General features: G+C 41.1%; 2 protein-coding genes across 2 annotated transcripts in view; one reads left to right on the top strand and one right to left on the bottom strand.

Annotated features, from left to right (window-relative positions):
• Positions 1 to 13,544, bottom strand: part of Ect2 (epithelial cell transforming 2) — a 107,201-nt gene extending 93,657 nt beyond the window's left edge. The window contains exon 1 of the mRNA XM_033762521.1: positions 13,483 to 13,544. The gene's annotated coding sequence lies outside the window, so the exon portion shown is untranslated. The remainder of the gene's footprint in view (positions 1 to 13,482) is intronic.
• Positions 13,545 to 13,751: 207 nt separating this feature from the next.
• Nceh1 (neutral cholesterol ester hydrolase 1) overlaps positions 13,752 to 18,883 on the top strand; it is a 54,047-nt gene continuing 48,915 nt past the window's right edge. The window contains exon 1 of the mRNA XM_010632409.3: positions 13,752 to 13,994. Within this exon, the coding sequence (XP_010630711.1) occupies positions 13,857 to 13,994 (138 nt within the window). The 5' untranslated portion in view covers positions 13,752 to 13,856. The remainder of the gene's footprint in view (positions 13,995 to 18,883) is intronic.

Genomic DNA, 18,883 nt, shown 5'->3' with positions numbered 1-18,883 from the left:
GACATGGATAAACCTAGAGAACATTATATTAAATGAAAGGAGACAAAGAAAGACAAACACTGCACGTTCTTGCTCATATACAGAAGCTAAATAAATTAATTTTGTAGAAGCAGAGAGTAAAAAAGTCACTACTAAAGAATGACACTGTGGGGGAGGGAAAGAAAGAGATTGCTTATTGGATACCAAAATACAGTCAGGTAGAATAAATTCTAGTGTTCTACATCCTGGTCAGACAATTATAGTTAACAATTTGTTGTATATTTCAAACTCGGGACCTTGCACTTGCAGAGCAGGCAGCAGAGCCACTGAGCTAAATCCCCAGCCCTAGAGAGGTATTTGAATGCTCCCAACACAAAAAAAATTATAAACGTTTGAGGTACTGGATGTATTAGTCACCCTGGTCTTTACAAGATGCATTGTATACATGTATCAAAATATCATACAGTATTCTATAAATTTATACAATTATTACCTGTGAATTAAAATATTTTTTAAAACTGTGATGAATAGAAATCAAATATCTTAAGTGTTCACAAAATCCTTTTCATCACCAACATGTTAAGTGGACAAATATATAATATGCAACCATATTTGACACGGTTTTTAAGCAATTAGTCTTCAAATGCAAGACTGATAAGCTATCAACACAGATCCAGCAATCTTTTGCCTAAAAGCCAAAGCATACATGAGCTAACTAACCTCCTTTATTTAGAAATTTAATGTTAAATAGGGGTAAAATACTTTTTATTACTAGTTTATATCTCTCACACCATACTGTTAGTTCTCTTTCTTCTTACCTTTGTATTCTAGAATCCAACATAGAAATAGAAGCTCAGTAAGTGTTTAAATAAATAAATATATAAATGGAACTCAGCAAAAGCCACACCACCTGAGAATGACCGTAATATAATAATTTACCTCATTAGAAAATTATGAGTGTCATGTTTTTTAGAACAGAGAAGGAGCCTTCTAAAAAATAAAACACATTATCTCCTTACCTCCTAAGGTTGTTACGATCTGTAACTCAGCATTTCTAAGACAGATCTTTTCAATAAATATCCTGACTTCACTTTCAGTTGAGATAAATGTAATTTCTGGACAACCAGAGTATTTCTCTGTACTAATCAATTTTTTTAACACAATTCATGACATCTGAAAGTTCTACCACCATTACGTGGCTTTCTCTGTTAGAGGCACTGAAAATTCAGAGAGATTTAAAAATAATTTTTTTGTCGTTTTTTTGAGACAGGTTCATGCTTTGTAGTTTAGGCTGACCTTAAATTTAGTATGTAGCCCAGGCTGGCCTCGAACTTGCTGCAATCCTTCTACCTCAGTCTCCCAAGTCCTGGGATTACAGGTAAACACCACCATGCCTGAGTTAAAAAATATTTTTGATTGGTGAAGGGAGGGTGGAGAAGTTTCTTATTCTTTTCTAAACCATGAGATAATACAAATGACACAATGTGATTTTTGATCATATTAAGTAGCATTATAATCATTCAGAATATAATTTAGACTGTTGATTTGCACCCCTCTACTCCATCATCATTTCAAGAGGGAACTGAGGGGGATGTGATCCTGTTCGGAGAATAAAGCACAGAGAAGATTAGGTCCTGATGCTGCTCCCCTATGATGTTACGTTAATCACTTAATTAAGTTGAACATTAGTTTTCTCATCAATAAGACTGGATACAAAATAATTCTCATTGTCTCAATCTCACAGAATGGTTTGAATTAAGCAAAGACTCACACATGAAAGGGTGGTAACATTACCAGAATCTATACAGTAGCACCAAGTAACTAGTTCCTGAAATAGGTCAAATAGGGAGCATAGTTATCTCTATTTTATCACTGAATAGCTTGACCAGAAGTGAACAGAAAAATACCAAATACTGAACAATAAATAATTCCTAAATATGGTGGCTATTTGGGGCTTGAAGTTGATTCAGGTTTGAATTTCTTCAGATTCTGGCCCTCAGGACAACCTGTGACCTGTTTGGAATGAAAGCATAGCCTAAAGTCAGGAAGTGTTTTGCTTAGCCGGGAATATTGAAGAAACAGGTCTTTCAGCATGCCAGGAGTGCCCAGGGCAACATTCACTTCAACAGTTAAGAGTATGGCTCCTATCAACTCAATTTAACCCTTAATTAACAAAAAGGATACATGACTCAGAGGGCTGGAAGAGGATAAATTTTATAAGAACAAATACGAAAGCATTAACATAAAATATTAAAAAATGTCTAGCAACATGCAATTAGTATGAAGTAGATGACCGCAGAATTTCTAAAGTCACTGCAACCCCAGTTTAATAGAAATATCCCATTGGATGCAAATTTTTAAAAACTCAGTATGTGAATGTTTTTCAGGCCAGCCAGTGAAGTAAGTCTCTTCTTACTACATTAGGAAGAGTACGATTTTATTAACTGGATGCTAAGATCTTTATCATGTGTTATAGGATTAATCTTGCAATTCTGTTCATAAAGTAAGTCTCCATTTACAAGGAACGAGTTGCTTGTGAGTGTTACAAAAGCTGAATGATTCATTTTACCTAAGGAAATGAAAAGTGAAACTTTAAGCCAAACTTGTGCATAGCTATATAGCATAGAGTTTAATTATGCTGAACTGTTTTTGTTGGGTTATGTGTGTGTGTGTGTGTGTGTGTGTGTGTGTGTGTGTGTGTGTTATTTTTTGTTTGGCAATGACAGCGTTTCTTGCCACATATACATTTAACTTATGATCACCTATCACCTACTGGGTTAATACTATATTTTAATAATTTCATGTTTTCTCCCCAATATGTAACATTTCGGTGCTAGTCTTTGTGTTTATCTTATAAGAGCACATTTTTAAAACCTTAATGGGCCTTTTAAAATATCTTTATCCCGTATTTGCCTTCTCATATAATTATTATGTGTTGGAGCTAAAAAGACTTAGGGATCCTGGGTTTACACCATTATTTTATAGAAGGAGAAATTAAGAATCAAGAATGCTAAGCAAGCTGGAGTGTAGCTCAGTGGTAGGGTGCATGTTAGCATGTGAAGTACCTGGATTTCAAAAGTTAAATAACTTTGATGAAGGAATATGTTTTCTACAGAAGGATTTATTTATAAAAGAAAACTGGATATTTGCTATTTACTTACCTTTCCATCTTTATGATCTAGTCTATCTTTATAAATTTTTAAGAAAAAAAAATAGGGTCCTGAACTTTTATTTTATATTCCTTGACTTTTGCTAAGTTTAAACATTTTCCTGTCTGTTTACTAACTGCATTTCCTGCTACATAAAAATAAAGTATTGACATGTACTTAATTGATCAATTTTTTGGCAGTACGAGGTCTTCATCACCATCCCTTTCTATCTTTATTTTTATTTTGAGACAGAGGTTACTAAATTGCATAGGTGGGAGTAGAATTTGTGATTCTCTTTCCTCAGCCTCCTAGAGTCCTGGTATTACAGGCACGGGCCACCACACCTGGTTTCAAGTGACATTTATATTGATATAAATTTTTTAAATAAAACAAATTTTACGTTTAACCAAATGTATTAAAGGCCTGTCATGCTAATGTAGAAAATTAACCTCAATTACAACCTATAGGAAAGACAATACCTAAAACAGTGCTGATATATTACAATAGCTGACCCACTTCCCAGGAACCCTGAAGAACAACTTGCTGAACAAATTGTAAAATACTTCCCTGACATATGTCAACTTGAAAAAAAAAAGCTGTATTATGTACAACTGTTTACGTAATATTTAGATACGAAGGCGAGGGTGTGATCTCTTTTTCCTATGGTCAGTCTCTTGGGTCTAAATTTTTATGCTTTATCAGTTGTCTGTCTCTCTCTCTATATGTATATATACTATAGAATATACATATATTAATAGTCTCTCTATATATGTGTATGTTGAAAATCAGGGATGTACCTAGAACTGAGTTGAGGCCTGGTCATAGAGTTTAAAGAAGGCACTGGAGTAATGATAACTTTAACTTTTACTTCATTTTTTTTTTTTTTTGAGGCAGGGTCTCACTATATAGCTCAGGTTGGCCTCAAACTCTCAGCAATCCTCCTGCCTCAACCTCTTGAGTATTAGTATTACAGGTATGTACCACCATGCCCAGTTTTAAATTTTTTTTTTTAAACAGTCTTGCTATGTATTCCAGGCTGGCCCTGAACTCACTTTGTAGCCCAGGCTGGCTTTGAACTCTCAGCAATCCCCCATCTCTTTCTCCCAAGTGCTGGGATTACAGGCATGTGCCACCACAGCCAGTTGGTTCAGTTTTTAAAAGGATAAATCTCTTACAATACACTAGGCACCTAACAAAAGTAAATGCTCAAGAGAACTAAAACATATTTTCTTTTTCAAGGTAAGTATTTTAAAAGCAATAAAAAGTATGGGGTTGTAGTGCCTTAGTAGAGCATTTGCCTAAAGCTCTAGGCCCTGCATTGGATCCCTAGCACTGAAAACAAACAAACAAAAAATTGGAAAGCAAGAAAAACCACAATAAATAAATAACTCACTTGATTTTTTTGGGGGGGGTTGTTTTTTGGTTTGTTTGTTTTATTTTTGGTACTGGGGATTGAACTCAAGTCCTTGCGCTTGCAAAGCAGGCACTGGAACCAGACTTGACTTGAAAAATCTGACTCAGTCAGTGAAATTAATTCTGATTGTATTTCCATTCTTTCTCCTCCTTCCCTTCCCCTCTCCTCCTCCTCCTTCTTCTCTCCTCCTCCTTCAACCCTTCTGTCTCCCCCTTCCTCTTCTCCCTCTCACTTCTTCCTGGTCTTCTTTTTCTCCTCTTCCTTCCCCTCTTCCTCCATCTCCTCCGTCTCCTCCTCCTCCTATGGTACTATAGATTGAACCCACTGCCTCCACCCTGAGCTACATCCCTAGCCCTTTTCCAATTTTTCTTTTAAGACAGTCGCCCAGGCTAGGTTTGAATTTGCAATCCTACTGCTTCAGCCTCCCAGAGTGTTGGAATTACAGATGTGAGTCACCACACCCAGCTTCCACTCACTTTCTTCACCTCTACTACAGCACTAGCAAGATTTATTGTTTCTTTTCTTGTTTACTACTTATTTGTATTATTTATGTCCTGTTAAGTATTTTCTTTCCTACTACACTGAGAACTCTCATACAGCAATACTGGCCCGATCCGTACATGCATGTTTAATACTTAGTAGGTCATTAGCAAATGCCTGCAGATCTTAGAAAATGAGTGATAATTGTGACAGTTAATTTTAGGCATCAGCTCATACACATTAAAGGTATCTGCTGAGGTGTTTTTCTGACTATATCTGAGAGGGTCGTTCTAGAAGAGATTGGCATTTGGATCAGTGGATTAAGTGAGGAAGATTCGCTCTCACCCAATGTGGGTGGCTCCACCAGCCAGCTGAGGCCCAGACAGAGCATCAGAGCAGAGGAAAGGCAAACTCTCTCTCTCCTAGAACTGGGGCACCCCTTTTCTCCTCCACTGGGGCCTCAGAACTCCAGGTTCTCCAGCCGTTGGACCCAGGATTTCTGGCAATGCCAGCCTTCCCCCATTTTCTCAGAAGTTTGGCATCAGAGCCAGGGTTACACTGTCGAGTTCCCTCCCTCATTCTTAGGCCTCTGAACATGCACTGAGCCCTAGATTTGAATGAACCAATTCCCTTAATGAACCTCTCTCATGTATCTCTATCTCCTATTGGTTCTGCCTCTCTGGAGACAAGTCAGCTATGCTCCAAGGTGATGACAACACATTATGATAGTAAGCTTGAATGTTACCGATTCTCTGATAAGTGGTCTCATGCATAGACTATGAAAACATATCTGTCTCTTAAGTGTGCACATAAAACAAAAGAACTGCATATCAAGAATAATGAAATTATTTTCCCAGAATTATAGGACTGTAAGCCTGTTTTTAAGGTTTTTTGTTTTCTTGGTATTGTGGATCGAACTTGGGTCCTTGCACTCGCGAGGCAGGCGGCAGAACCACTGAGCTAAATCCCCAGCCCTGTAAGCCTGTTTTTAAATGTTGCTTTATGACAGGTACAGCAGCAAATTCCCTTCGTCTCCACACACAAGAGGCTGAGGTGGGAGGATCCCTTGAACCCAGGAGTGAATGGCCTATGCATGAAAACATATATCTTTTTTATGGTCAGCATAGACAACACAGCGAGACCTCTGTCTCAAAAGAAAATCAAAGATAAGACAAGTCTAGCTTTGTAAGCAGGCAAATATCTAGTAAGTTTTCTGAAGCAAAAAATAAAATCACCTTAAAATGAAAACTCCATCAGTATTTTCAAAATATTGAAAATTACTTTAAAATATGTTCCTTCCTGATGCAAATATCAGTAACATAGCTCCCCATTTATACCATCTCCAATTCACCTAGAGTTAGGTAGTTTAAATTTGCTTTGTGAGAAACATAAGAGTTACTGCTATTTGGCCAGATAGCAATTATGGCATGCACCTATATGACAAGCTTGGAGGATCAAATATAATTCCATGGTGGGTTTTCTAAAGTGTTGTCACTCTGAGGAAATGACATTTAAGCAGATATCTGAATAATAACTATGAGCCAAGTAGGATGAAGAGTTGGAGGTAGACAGGGCCAGGAAGAGAAGACAGCTAGCAACCACATATGCTCAGGCCTTGAGGCAGAAAACCTTAATATACCTTAGAGAGGACAGGTAGAAAGGCACTGAGTGAGTCTCAGAGAGAAAGGCAGATAGAGAGGAGCCACAGGCTTGGAAAGACTATGGAATTCCTTTGAATGCAGTATTCAGATTCACACATGATTGGCTGGGAACCTGAAATGCCAATTCACCACTGACCCTGAGACATGCTCCAGGACCAACAACTACTCTGCACCATCGAAAAGGGCCACTGTAGTCAGACAAACTGACCGGACACTAAAATAACAATCAAAGCTTTTTAAAAACTGGAATGTGCCTAGTCTAAAGCACTAGATATCTTTGGTTAAATAATCCAACTTGTATCTTATTGCAACTTACTTTGAGAGAACCTGAGCTAAAGCTGAACAGATGCCTAGTTAAAAAAATCAAAACCAAACCAGATGTATATGGTTTCGTATGTTTTCTGTAAATCTCAAACCTTTTAATTTTTTTTATAATCCAATCTTTAGAAGTGTGTGTGTGTGTGTGTGTGTGTGTGTGTGTGTGTGTGTGTGTCTGCTGTGGATTTACGGGGCAGTACCAGATATGTGTTATTGCAAACTAGATAGCCACCAACATAGCGGAATGCATGGACATCTTCTCCTATTAGCCTGAAATCTGAACAGGACAGCCATTCTTTTTAGTTAAAAAAATAAGCAAATAAAGAGTTCACTAGTCAAAGGAAGGGGAAAACTAGTGTGCATCTCTACATTGACTACCCCCTTTCAGATGTCAATCAAAAGAATAAAAATGTGAGCTTCAGAGGAAGAGGAAAGGACATCATGTGTACAGGATGAGATCGAACTATCTAGGGAGGCTTAGCAACCACGTATGCAGCTTCTGTGGCAGGAGGGATGGAATGTCCAGCTAAAGTGCTCACTTAGCTCCCAGAAAATCACTCTCTTAGCTCTGGATTACCATAATAGATTGAATACTGCTTCCCTCCTGCTCCTGCTTCCAGTCACTGTGTTTCCTTCCCAGTACCTCACGATACAACCTTGTGTAGAAAAGGGTTCTGGAGCTGGGAGTGTAACTCAGAGGTCTAGTGTTTGCCCAGGATTTGCAAGGCCCTGGGTATGGTCTGCATCATGCGCGCACATCCACATGCAACAATAGAAAGAGAATGAGGTCATTACAGATACAATTAGTGAAGATGAGGTGACTGGAGTAGAATGGGTCCTAACCCAGTATGACCAATGTTGTCATAAGAGGAAGAGCAGAGATACAGACTGGCACACAGAGAAAACTGCCAATGAAGAGTGAGCAGAGATTGGATACGCGATCACGCCAAGAAGTGCTGAGGATTGTCAGCACCACAGAAGGAAGAGAGGGAAGAAAGTTCCTTCTGCCAGCCTTCAGAGAGCACAGTCCTGCTGAGACTTCACTACAGGCATCCAGCCTCCAGACTAGGGAATACTTCAGCTGTTCTGAGCTCGGCAGTCTGGGGTATTTCATTGCAGCCATCCTAGGAAACGGGTACCATTAAGGATGCTATGGGCTGGGGATTTAGCTCAGTGGTTCTGCTGCCTGCCTTGCAAGCACAAGGTCCCGAGTTTGATTCCTGGTACCAAAAACAAAACAAACAAAACAAAACAGGAGGCTATGATCTGGGAAACTGGGAGCTGAGCACCATCAGTGCTCCTAGAGAATGTGTCTGTGGTGAAAGCAGAGGCAATACGATGCTGCAGGTCAGGGAGCAACACTGCATTTTCTGCAGTTGTCATGGCCTGGTCCACAGTGGATTTTGTTTTTATAAACTCATAAATCTCTCAGGTGATGATATAAGAGGATGGGTTGTAAGAAAAAGCAAAACTTCCCTTTGTTCTTTAACTCAAACCAAGATTTTTTTTTTTTACCTTAAGTAATACTATCATGATTGATAAGGTCAGGAATAAGCTTCAAGCTGGTTACTGTACACAGTGGCCCATACCTGTAATCTCATCACTGAGGGAAGCTGAGGCAGGAAAATTTCAAGTTCAAGTCCTACCTGAGAAACATACAAGACCTTGTCTTTAAAAAAAAAGGGCTGGGGAATATAGCTTAGTGTAAAATCCTGAGTTTAATCCCCATCTCACACACACACACACACACACACACACACACACACACACACACAGCTGGCTGTGGTAGTGCTGTAATTCCAGCACTTAGGTGGCTGAGGCAGGAAGACTGATAGCTCAAAGTCAGGGCTCATAGCAAGACTGTCTCCAGACAGCCAAAAATAAAATAAACTTCAAACTATCATCAGCAGTGTTATAAAAATTAGGTACAGATAATATATTATAAATGCAGTAATTCAACTAGTTTTCCTTGAGCATAGCATGTAGTGACTTAGACCTTAATGAAATGTTCACATTGCAATAAGATGATGTTGCGGAGAATATTGATGAATATAATTGAGTCACTGAAAACTCTTAGAGGCCTTTGTATTGCTCTATTTTATTCTTACGTATTTTGTATTAATGACTTGATGATTTGTTTCAATGGTTTAGTATACTATTTATTCCTGATACTTTTTTTTGTATTGTGTGCTATGTGTCATATATTTTGCATCAGTAGTTTGAAATATTATGCTGTTCAGGTTATTCACCATGACAGTTTCCTAGCATAGCCCTGACATTGCTCCTCTTGCTAAACTTTAAACCTCTAAGTCCAATGTACTTCTGGACATGTGTATTTCATCCTGAGTCCATCACAAGACTGAACTCATTCTCTTATTCCGAAACCTGCTTTCCTGTCAATAATTCCAACATCAGTTAATGACATTACCCAAACCAGAAACTTCAGAGTCATTGGTGACTACTCCATCCTCTCCTTCTTGCTTTAAAAATCCAGTTAAGAAGGGCCCATGATGTAGCTCGGTGGCACCGTTCCTGACTGGCAATCACAAGGTCCTGAGTTTGATCCCTGGTGTGTGTGGGGGGGGGGAATCCAGTTAAGAAATTCTACCACTTTACCTTCTCAATGACTGTTTGCCTTTCATGATCTATCACTACTCTACTTCTCTAGTCTAGATAGAACTCTCTGACCATTTTAACTTGGGCTCTTTTGTCAACTTGTCCAACTTGTGCTCCACCCAGCCCTCCAGCTTCTCCCATCCATCCTTATGGCTCTGGTTATAAGATGAGGACGTTTGCCTTTAATCTCCAGCTTGTGCATCCCCTACAAGCACCTGACTTATGCACCTAGAACTCACTACTTAAATGTCTCATAGATGCCTCCAACCTAATTATAATTTTTCCTTAAACTTTTTATTCTCCCATCATCCTTTTTCACTTATTTGTATTTTAGTTGTTTTTGGGTTTTGAGACAGGGTCTTGTTGTGTAGTTTAGGCTCGACTTGAATTCACTGTGTAGCCCAGGTGGCCTCAGACTCATGGCAAATGCTCCTGCTTCAGCCTCTTGAGTATTGAGATTACAGGTGTCTGCCACCACCCCTGGCTATTTCCACCATTCTTCATCTCAGAAAAACCGTCACTACCCTCCTAAGTGCTTTAACAAGAAACCTGGGAATTCTTCTCAATTACTCCTTTCTCCTCCCCTCCAAGTCCTTTTGATTCTACTTCTCAGGTATCCTTGGACCCACATGGTCATCACTTGAGTTGGGTACAAGCTAATATCTCATTCTTGGATATCTGTCTTCAAGGAACATCCTCTCAACAGCTTCCTCTGCTCTCTGCCCACCAACATACTCTTCACTTTATTACCAGCAGGATCTCATGGAAATTCTCACCTCCCCCACCCCACACAGGATAATGCTCACGCTCTCGGGTTTAATACACAAGGCTTGCATCATGTAACCTTCACTAACTCTTCAGGTTAAATTTTCACCTCCGCCCTCTCCCCTGCATTTGATGCTGCAGAAATACTGAACCTTATGTAGAGCCTTCTGCTCACATTGCACTTCAGGACTCTCTTTCTCTCTCTGCCAAGGATGGTCCCACTGAGAAGCTGCCTGCATTCTTCTCTTCCCACCAGCAGAACCAGCTCTGCGATCACTCTACTTCCCAGCCTTCCAGAGCAGAAGCCACCATCTCTAAAATCTGCCCATCTGTCTGACTTTGTCTCCAGCTAGGGAGAGCACTTCTGGTGGTGAATGGGACCATATCCTCATCACTTTGGTATCTAGCACCATGCCTTTGAGATAATAAAACTCAATACATGTTGAACTAAGGCTCTGCTCCTCTAGGATGAAGAAGCCCCTTTACATGGTGCCTTGTATGGCCTATGAGTCAGTTTTTCCAGTAATAAAAATAAATATATTTTTAAGCAATTATTTTGCCATGCCATATACTTGAGAGATTATACCAAAGGTAAATCAAAGACAATTCTAGAAAAATGGAGAAGTTAATTGCCTGAGTCAAATGCTGTCTTATTTCCTTAGAAGTAACTCTTTTCTTCTTAGTCACTCTTCACAATCTGTGACTATATTTTTATCTCTGCTATCTGTATCCTCAGTTTGTTTCCCGTCTCCAATCCAGTGCTAAGCTGCCCCTGCGGGCCCGTGACATCCCTCACCTAGAGACTGCTGAAGCCTACCCAAGGCCCTCTGTTCTCCACAGAGCATCTGGTGCGCACCTTTTCAAATGCACACCAGATCCTGTTACTTCCCTGCTTCCAAGTCCCCAACTACTTTCCACCGCACTCCGATATTCGTACTCCTAACTCACAGCCTACTGGTCCTGAGTGATCTGCCCTCCTTCTTCTCTGCCTGACACACTGCTCAGGCCTTGGTAGCACTCTTTTTGCTCCTCCTCCTCCTCAGCACCTTAGAGACTCTGCAGTCCTCCCCTTGGCCTCAGGATTTTAGCAAGGCTCTCCTCCAAGATCACTTCCTTATCTAGAGTCTCAGATGGCATCTGCTCGGGGCCCTTCTTCACCCATTATAAGCAGCAGCCATCCAGAGAGTGGGCTCTCATCTTACTCTTTTCCTCAGGTTGCTACTCAGGAGTAGAGTGGAATGCTAGAGCACAGGAGCACTAGGCCCAGACTCTGTGGGCTGCAGTCCCACATATATCTCACCAGCTGGACAACCTGGGGCAAAGCACTTCACATTTCAGTGCCTTTGTTTTCAGAATAACAATAGTGCATTACAAAATTGTTTGGAAACAAAATAAGTTAATATATTCAAAGTGCTTCTCACAGAATTTGGCTCATAACAAGCACTCAACATGTATTAGCCATTATCATTTATTAATCATTTGCCCCACCATATACAGTAGTACCTCAGTTCACAAATGATTCTTTTCACAATTTTGGTTGAAAACTGAATTAGATAAAAACCAAATCAAATTCAATGCTTAGGTTCAATGTTGACCTCATGGTGAAATTTGATTTGGTTCTTGTCCAACTCAGCTAGTGGGTGGAATAGTGGAAAGAATTAAATTTGTAAACAGAAGTATCACAGTACCTTCCTTACCCTCCACTCCCCAACAAACATGTAAAATTTGAAGAGCAGACCAACTTCCTTGCTTTCCTCTGACACCCTTATTTCTCAGCATGGGGCAGGCATACTTGTTGAATGAAGTATTAGAAACAAGTCACGAAAATGTTTAAGACTATTTCAAATTAGTCTCATTTTCAAAAACTCTCTAATCTAGCATGAAGAATTATCCAGTCTCTTTGTTTCCAGTTTCTATCTCTTAGTGCACAGCTGGACGGAAGCTGCCGGGCACTGGGTTATACAAGAAGTGAATATCGGTCCCATCACTTCACACTAGAGGACAGGGTGGAGCTAACCAGGTTGTTGCTCCGGTCCTGGACACATTGGCAACACTGAGCTCTTACTACAGCCAAAGATGCAGGGCAGGTTCAGGTGTGGTGCTTGGTTTTTGCTGGTTCGGGGTTCAGTTTTGTCATTATTTCTCAGATCTATGACTTTATTAAATATGCAATCAAACTCCAGAAGAAATACCAAAGTCTACAAGGTAAAACCTTGAATTACTTTGCAAGTCACATAAAAACAAATAATGTTAACCCAGTCCAGTAGTTAGCTTGGTTTATATCACTGGGATTGTTTCTCTTACCTATTAAGATGAGTTTCTAGCTTCATGCATGTGCACTCACAACATATACAGCCCTGTCTGTTGAAAGTTATGTGCTGAACCAGTAACTAAAAGAGATAATAGTTAAAAAGGTGGAAAACAAGTACCTCCAGCTTATGCTTAAAATGTCACTGAAGTGTGATCTTTAAAACATTTACCTCTGATTTTGAATAAGAAATCAGCTTTCTCCTGAACACATCATCTATCCCACATCTATGGTTACTTCACTTCTGTGGATTAGCTTAAATTAAATCATTATATTAAGGTGAGGTGATTTTATGTACCAGGTATTTAAAGGCCTGGGCCAATAGGTTTGGAGTTGTCCTCCTACTGCTTCCTTAAAAACGTTCCAAATATTTCCCTTCTGGATTTCTGGTTGTAATTCTGCCTGTGCAGTTTTCTCTTTCCCATTCCTTCCCTTACTTCTCCTATCTTTAGCAAAAAACTTGAATTTAAACAATTCTCCTGATATTGATGACCCAACGAAAGAACTATTTCAGGTGTTATCCACCAGGTTAGTCCTTTATAGAATTATCACTTTTTTCTTTCGTAATCAATAATCTACGTAGGGAGCTTTTCTTTTTTTTAAAGACATTCTCACTATGTAGCCCTGGTTGGTCTTAAACTTGGAGTTCTCCTGCCTCGCTTCCCATCTAAGGCTAGATGTGCTTCAGGCAGACCATTGCTTGAGCTATAGGAATTTGTCATTCTCCTTTTCCCTCTTATCGCTTAGAGGTTACATTCCAGTTCTGGGTCTAGAGGGAGAGCATTTTATTACCGTTTTCAATGGTATCTCCATTTGGACTCAGAATGGGTGGAGACCCGCCACGCGTACCAGACCTGGCCGGTGCTCCAAGACCTTCGGGCGGCGGCACAGGCCACAGCACGCAGTTCCAGGCAGCGTCCTGCAGGGTGCGCTGCGCTCCGCCCGCGCGTCCTCCAACCTGGAGCGTCCGCGGCCCCCGGGCTAGGACACAGAGGAGGCCGCGCGTCAGCGCCCCCACTTCCTCCAGGCGTCGCCGGTGATTGGCTCTGGCTTTATTAGAAACGCGTAAATGAGCCGCTGCGGCTGGCAGAAACTTAGCGAAATCTCCGGGTGGCATCGCCTCCTCCAGGTCGAGCCAAGGGCGAGCCGAGCGCCGAGCCGGGAGGATGAGGTCGTCCTGTGTCCTGCTCACCGCCCTGGTGGCGCTGGCCGCCTACTACGTGTACATCCCGCTGCCCAGCTCGGTGTCGGATCCCTGGAAGCTGATGCTGCTGGACGCGACTTTCCGGGGCGCACAGCAAGTGGTGAGGCGCAGCCGATCGCTGCTTCTCTCTCCCTCCTCTTAAGCAGTATTCGATGGGGGAACAAAATTTCGTGCTCCCCAAGAGTACGTATTTTTCCACTGCAGCCCAGCCATCGCTTTTTAAGGTGGCCGAGCTGGACACTGCTAGGGTGTCGCGATCGCCTGCTTCTGCGGTGGCACGGAGCTAGGTCTGTCTGCGTGATGGAAGATGGGAAGGGAAGTTCTTGGACAGGATTTAACAGCGGCTTCACCTTGCGTCTGTCCTAAATGTCCCCGTCTTGGTTTGCAGCGCCAAGCGCCAGTTCCTTCAGCACTTTGTAAGCCACTCCTCCCCCCCAGTTTTGTTCTCCCAGAGGGGCCGGCAGAGAGTGAGTTAAACGTTTTAGGGAGGGGGAAACAGGCGCTGATTTGGAGGAACGCAGCCTCCATAAAGGCTGCACCGGCTGGCCCTCTGGCTCCTAGGCCTTGGCGCGGAACAGCGGGCAGGGCTGCTGTAGCGTGGAGCCGCGCGATCTTCCATTTCATCTGTGTCGCTTGCCTCAGTCCCAGAAAGGAGGCAGGGAGGCCTGGCTGGCTGAAAAGGTGGCTGAGGAGGAGGCTCTCCTAGCCCTTTTTTTGCGTATTGTATGTGTTCCTGCCTGCCCGCAGCGTTAATAAAGTCCTTGACTGCCAAGGCAGTAATCTTTGCCTGAACTAGGGTGCCCGGGTTTGACCTGGAAGAAGAGCGTTTCTTTCCACTGTATCATGAATCTGTGCGTGTGTGTTTTCCCCTCATAGACAGGAAAAGGTAACTGTGGTTTATTCCATGCATTGTTTTTAGTGTCGTAGCTACAGACTGCGGCCAAGGCTGAGCCCTACGATTGGACAGTATTTCCGAGCAGCCTGCCCCATCTAAACTCTTAACCCTCTTCCCAGATCAAGTCACCTCCCTCGCCCCAACCTTGGGCTTTAATCCAGGTTATTTTTGTAAAAACCCTTTCGGGAATGACAACTAGATATAGGAAAAAACCAAACCCCAAAACCCCCGATTTTCCTGGAGGGTTTTATATTCTTCTTCCTTGCTCGCTGTGTGCAAGATTGCAGCCTGAAGAGCTTTGTCGTATTAAAATTCCCTTTAGTAGGGTGTTACAGCACATTTCTAGTAGAAATTTGTTTTTTTCTGAATCCAAGCACATTCTCCACCTCCAAGGCCTTTTCTTTCCACCATTAGGATACGTCTACAAGCTTTAGAGTCCGTTCATTTCCTCTGCTTACTAAAATTTGACATGGTGGAATAGTGACCATGACTCCTTCTTTAGTATTGACACCAAGAAAGCCATTCTTCTTATAGGAAACCCTGTAATTTCTCTCTTTTCTCATGGAATTATATAATTTGGAAGTAACACCTTTCAAAGATTCGAGAGAGCAATAGTATTTACCTGGGTGGGTTAAATGGCTGTCTCCAGCAACTGCAAAAGAAAACGGGAAGAGAAAATTGCTGTATTGGCTACAGAGATGAGTCTTGGTCTTCAGGTCACAAGAAAATCTTCCTTATCATAAGTAATTTTGGAAAAGCCAGGTTTGAAAAAAAAAGCTTTTTCTTTCCGGACTGGGCTGTGTGGTCCTTTTGGTATTCCTGGAGACTGTTTGGAAATGGGCATGCCAGGTCCCAGCAGAGGAGGTGACATGTTCTCAATGGACCTGAGTGTGTGTGCAGAGAAGTGGCCCTTGTAACTTATCTTCTGAATTGTAAATATTGGCAAGTGCATTCAGATCAGATGAAAACATATGCTATAAAAGAAAAAAATTGGGGGTGAGGGATACCAGGGATGGAACTCATGACCTTGTGCTTGCAAGGCAGGCACGGCAACACTGAGCTGAATTCTCATCTCCTCAAGAAAATTATTTCTCTGAGTTTTCCCTATAAGATAAGGCTCAAACCCTGGGCCTTGTGCATGTTAGGTGTGTGTTGTACCATGGAGCTAGGCTCCTAGCCCCGTAGTATATCTAAATTCCCGGTACTGTTTTTTTTTTGTTGTTGTTGTTTGTTTGCTTTTTTTCCCAGGGATCGAACTTGGGTCCTTGCCCTTAGAAAGCAGGCACCGGAACCACTGAGCTACATCCATAGCCCTGGGTACTGGTTTTTGTTCTGAGTTGTTTCCAGGGATCCACTGTGGATTGTGTAGGAAGTCTGTAGGATTGCCCAATTTTGTTGGAACAGGGGAACAAATGTGAACTGGAAATAATACGTGTCATTGAAACTTAGAGAGCAACCAGTAATGTGCACGGCACAAACCTTCTTCCTTCAGTAAGTTTATTTTCAATTGCAAAAGCAACTGAAGCTATTTAGAAAATGAAGCTTGGCCTGCTTCTTGACACAGCAGCAACTACCTAGCATCAAGGGACACAATACTGCTTTATTTTGTTATCATCGGCCCTTACTACCCTGTCTTATCTCCTTTATTTTGAGCAATGAGTCATATTACTGAGATTAAATCCACTGTACTCTTCTTCCTTGGGGCCCTGTCATATCTAAGAAGAAGGCACTGAGGGAGGATCACTCTCTTAAATCATCTCAACAGATGTTACATTGGAATCCTCTGGGAACTATTAAAAAAAAAAAAAACTCAGATTCTCAGGTCTTACCCTCTACCAAATGATCCAGGATTTCTGGGAGATATGTAGTCTTAGCAACATTTTAAAACATCCCCCAGGTAACTTCAGTTGTAGGAAAACTTGAAAACCATTGCTTTATAAAATGCATTCCTATTATAGATGATGTATTTTCCTTAAACTGTTCAGGTTATCCTGTATGTATGTTCCTGAGAATGAGCCCCTTTACATTAGCGTAGATTAGTTTATCAGATTAGTTGGTTCATACTTTGGCTCTAAGAGTCTAAGCGGATAAGATACTAGCTAGGCAAATTTCAGTGTTAACAATAGAAATATTAAAAGATGAACAGTGGAAAGGCACAAATGAAAATAGATCTGGAAAAGACACAGGAGCACCTGTTAGAGAAGGAGACGAGGGAAGAAAGGAGATGGAGGAAATTCTGAAGACTGATTTCTAAGTGCTATGCAAGTGAAAAACAATGGTACTCCCAATGTAGGTGAAGGGACTGAAATGTACACTTCTGCATGGAACCACTTTCTTAGAGGATGGTTTTGAAATATCCATCAGGAGCCTGAAAAGTGTATTTATTCTATCCCAGCCTTCACTCTTTATAGAATTTATTGTAAATCATGATGGATCCAGGCAAAATTGGGCTGGGGATGTAGCTTGATGGTAGATCACTTGCCTAGCACAATTTGGAGCTGTGATGATGGAAACATTTAGCTAAGTATGGTAGCACACACTTGTAATCCTTCCTAGCTACCAGGGAGGCTGAGGCACCGGGACTGCAAATTTTGAGGTTAGCCTGGGAAACTCAGAAAGACCCTGTCTCAGAACTTAAAAAAATTTTTTTTTGAGGCTGGACATATAATTCAGTGGCAGAGTGCTTGGATAGCATGCATGAGGTCCTGGGTTCAACCTCCAACACAGAAAATAAAGTAGAAAATGGAAACATTTTACAGAATTAAAAATTATTCAGCTTGTCCTTTTCATCATCATTTATGAGAAACATTCAACAACCTTTCCCCCAGTGTAGTATAAAGGAATGAAGATATAAGTACAAAATAAGAGGGGGCTAGGGAATAACTCAGAGGTAAAGCACTTGCCTAACGTATAGGAACCCTGGACTGACCCCCTCACCCTGCTAAAACAATAAAAAATGTTAAAAATTCATACTGTAAAGTGTTAAATGATTTGAAAAAATAATTGTACTGTATATTGTGGGAAAAAGTTGTAAAACAGCATATATACCATTTCTTATCAAAGTATATCTCAATGGTTGTCTTCTTTTGCTTTTTATGGGGATTGAACCCAGGGCCTCACATGAGCTAGGCAAGCACTCTGCACTTAGCTACATCCATAGCCCTGTGTTTTTTTCACAATGAACATATATTAATAAAAAATTATTTTAAGGTGTGTTTGGCCAAGAGTATATTTCCAACTTAAAAGTGGAACTGATGGTCATATACACATCAATGTGGTATATACTCTGGGGACTGTTCTATGAAGAAAATTAGATTACTTGTTAAGGAGGTATTTGGATCTCCTGATAGCATACTCTTATGAGTAGTCACTTAGACTTATTTGTAAACAAATTGAAAACCTGCTGTGTGAGGCTTTGAGGAGATTCTCAGATGGTCTGAAAGAAAACTAGTAGGTTGGAGAAACCATGTTGACTTATAGCTAAAGCAGAGCACTGGGGATGTAGTTCTGTGGTAGAACTTGCCTAGCATGTAAGAAGCCCTGGGTTTAATCCGTAACACACACACACACACACACACACACACACACACACACACACACACTGGGAGCTGAGACTGAGAGGTATCTTAAGACAGGTGCGGTTACAAAGGTGTAGAATGATACAGTTTAAAATGATAAAGATGGCTTCAAGGGAGCTCAGAGCAAGAGCCAAAATTGTCATACCTCTCTGAGCTCCTTTCTTTGTTTATTGATTTATTTCTTTGTTTATTGTTTATTTTGGGGGTGCTGAGGATTGAACCTAGGGCTTTGTGTACACTAAATACATGTTTTTACCAGTGAAGTGTACCCCACCCTTACTTCTTAGTTCTTTTACTATGAATCTTATCAGTGACATAATGTAAGAGAGATTGCTGTAATTGGCATTTCTGCTGACGGTCTCCCTATATCCCATAGATGAAAAGGCTTTTGGTCTATGTAATTGAGGTTTTTAATTCTGTGAAACATCCCCAAACTTGGTGAGATTTAATGTGCCCTCACCTGAATTCTCTACACAGGATGTGCTTTTAGGCTGTGTAGGTGTGGTTTAAATGACA

This window comes from Fukomys damarensis, unplaced genomic scaffold (genome assembly GCF_012274545.1).
Source record: "Fukomys damarensis isolate Sample0158 unplaced genomic scaffold, DMR_v1.0_HiC HiC_scaffold_12, whole genome shotgun sequence".
Taxonomy (NCBI): Eukaryota; Metazoa; Chordata; class Mammalia; order Rodentia; family Bathyergidae; genus Fukomys; species Fukomys damarensis.
This window is presented reverse-complemented; position numbering and strand designations above follow the sequence as displayed.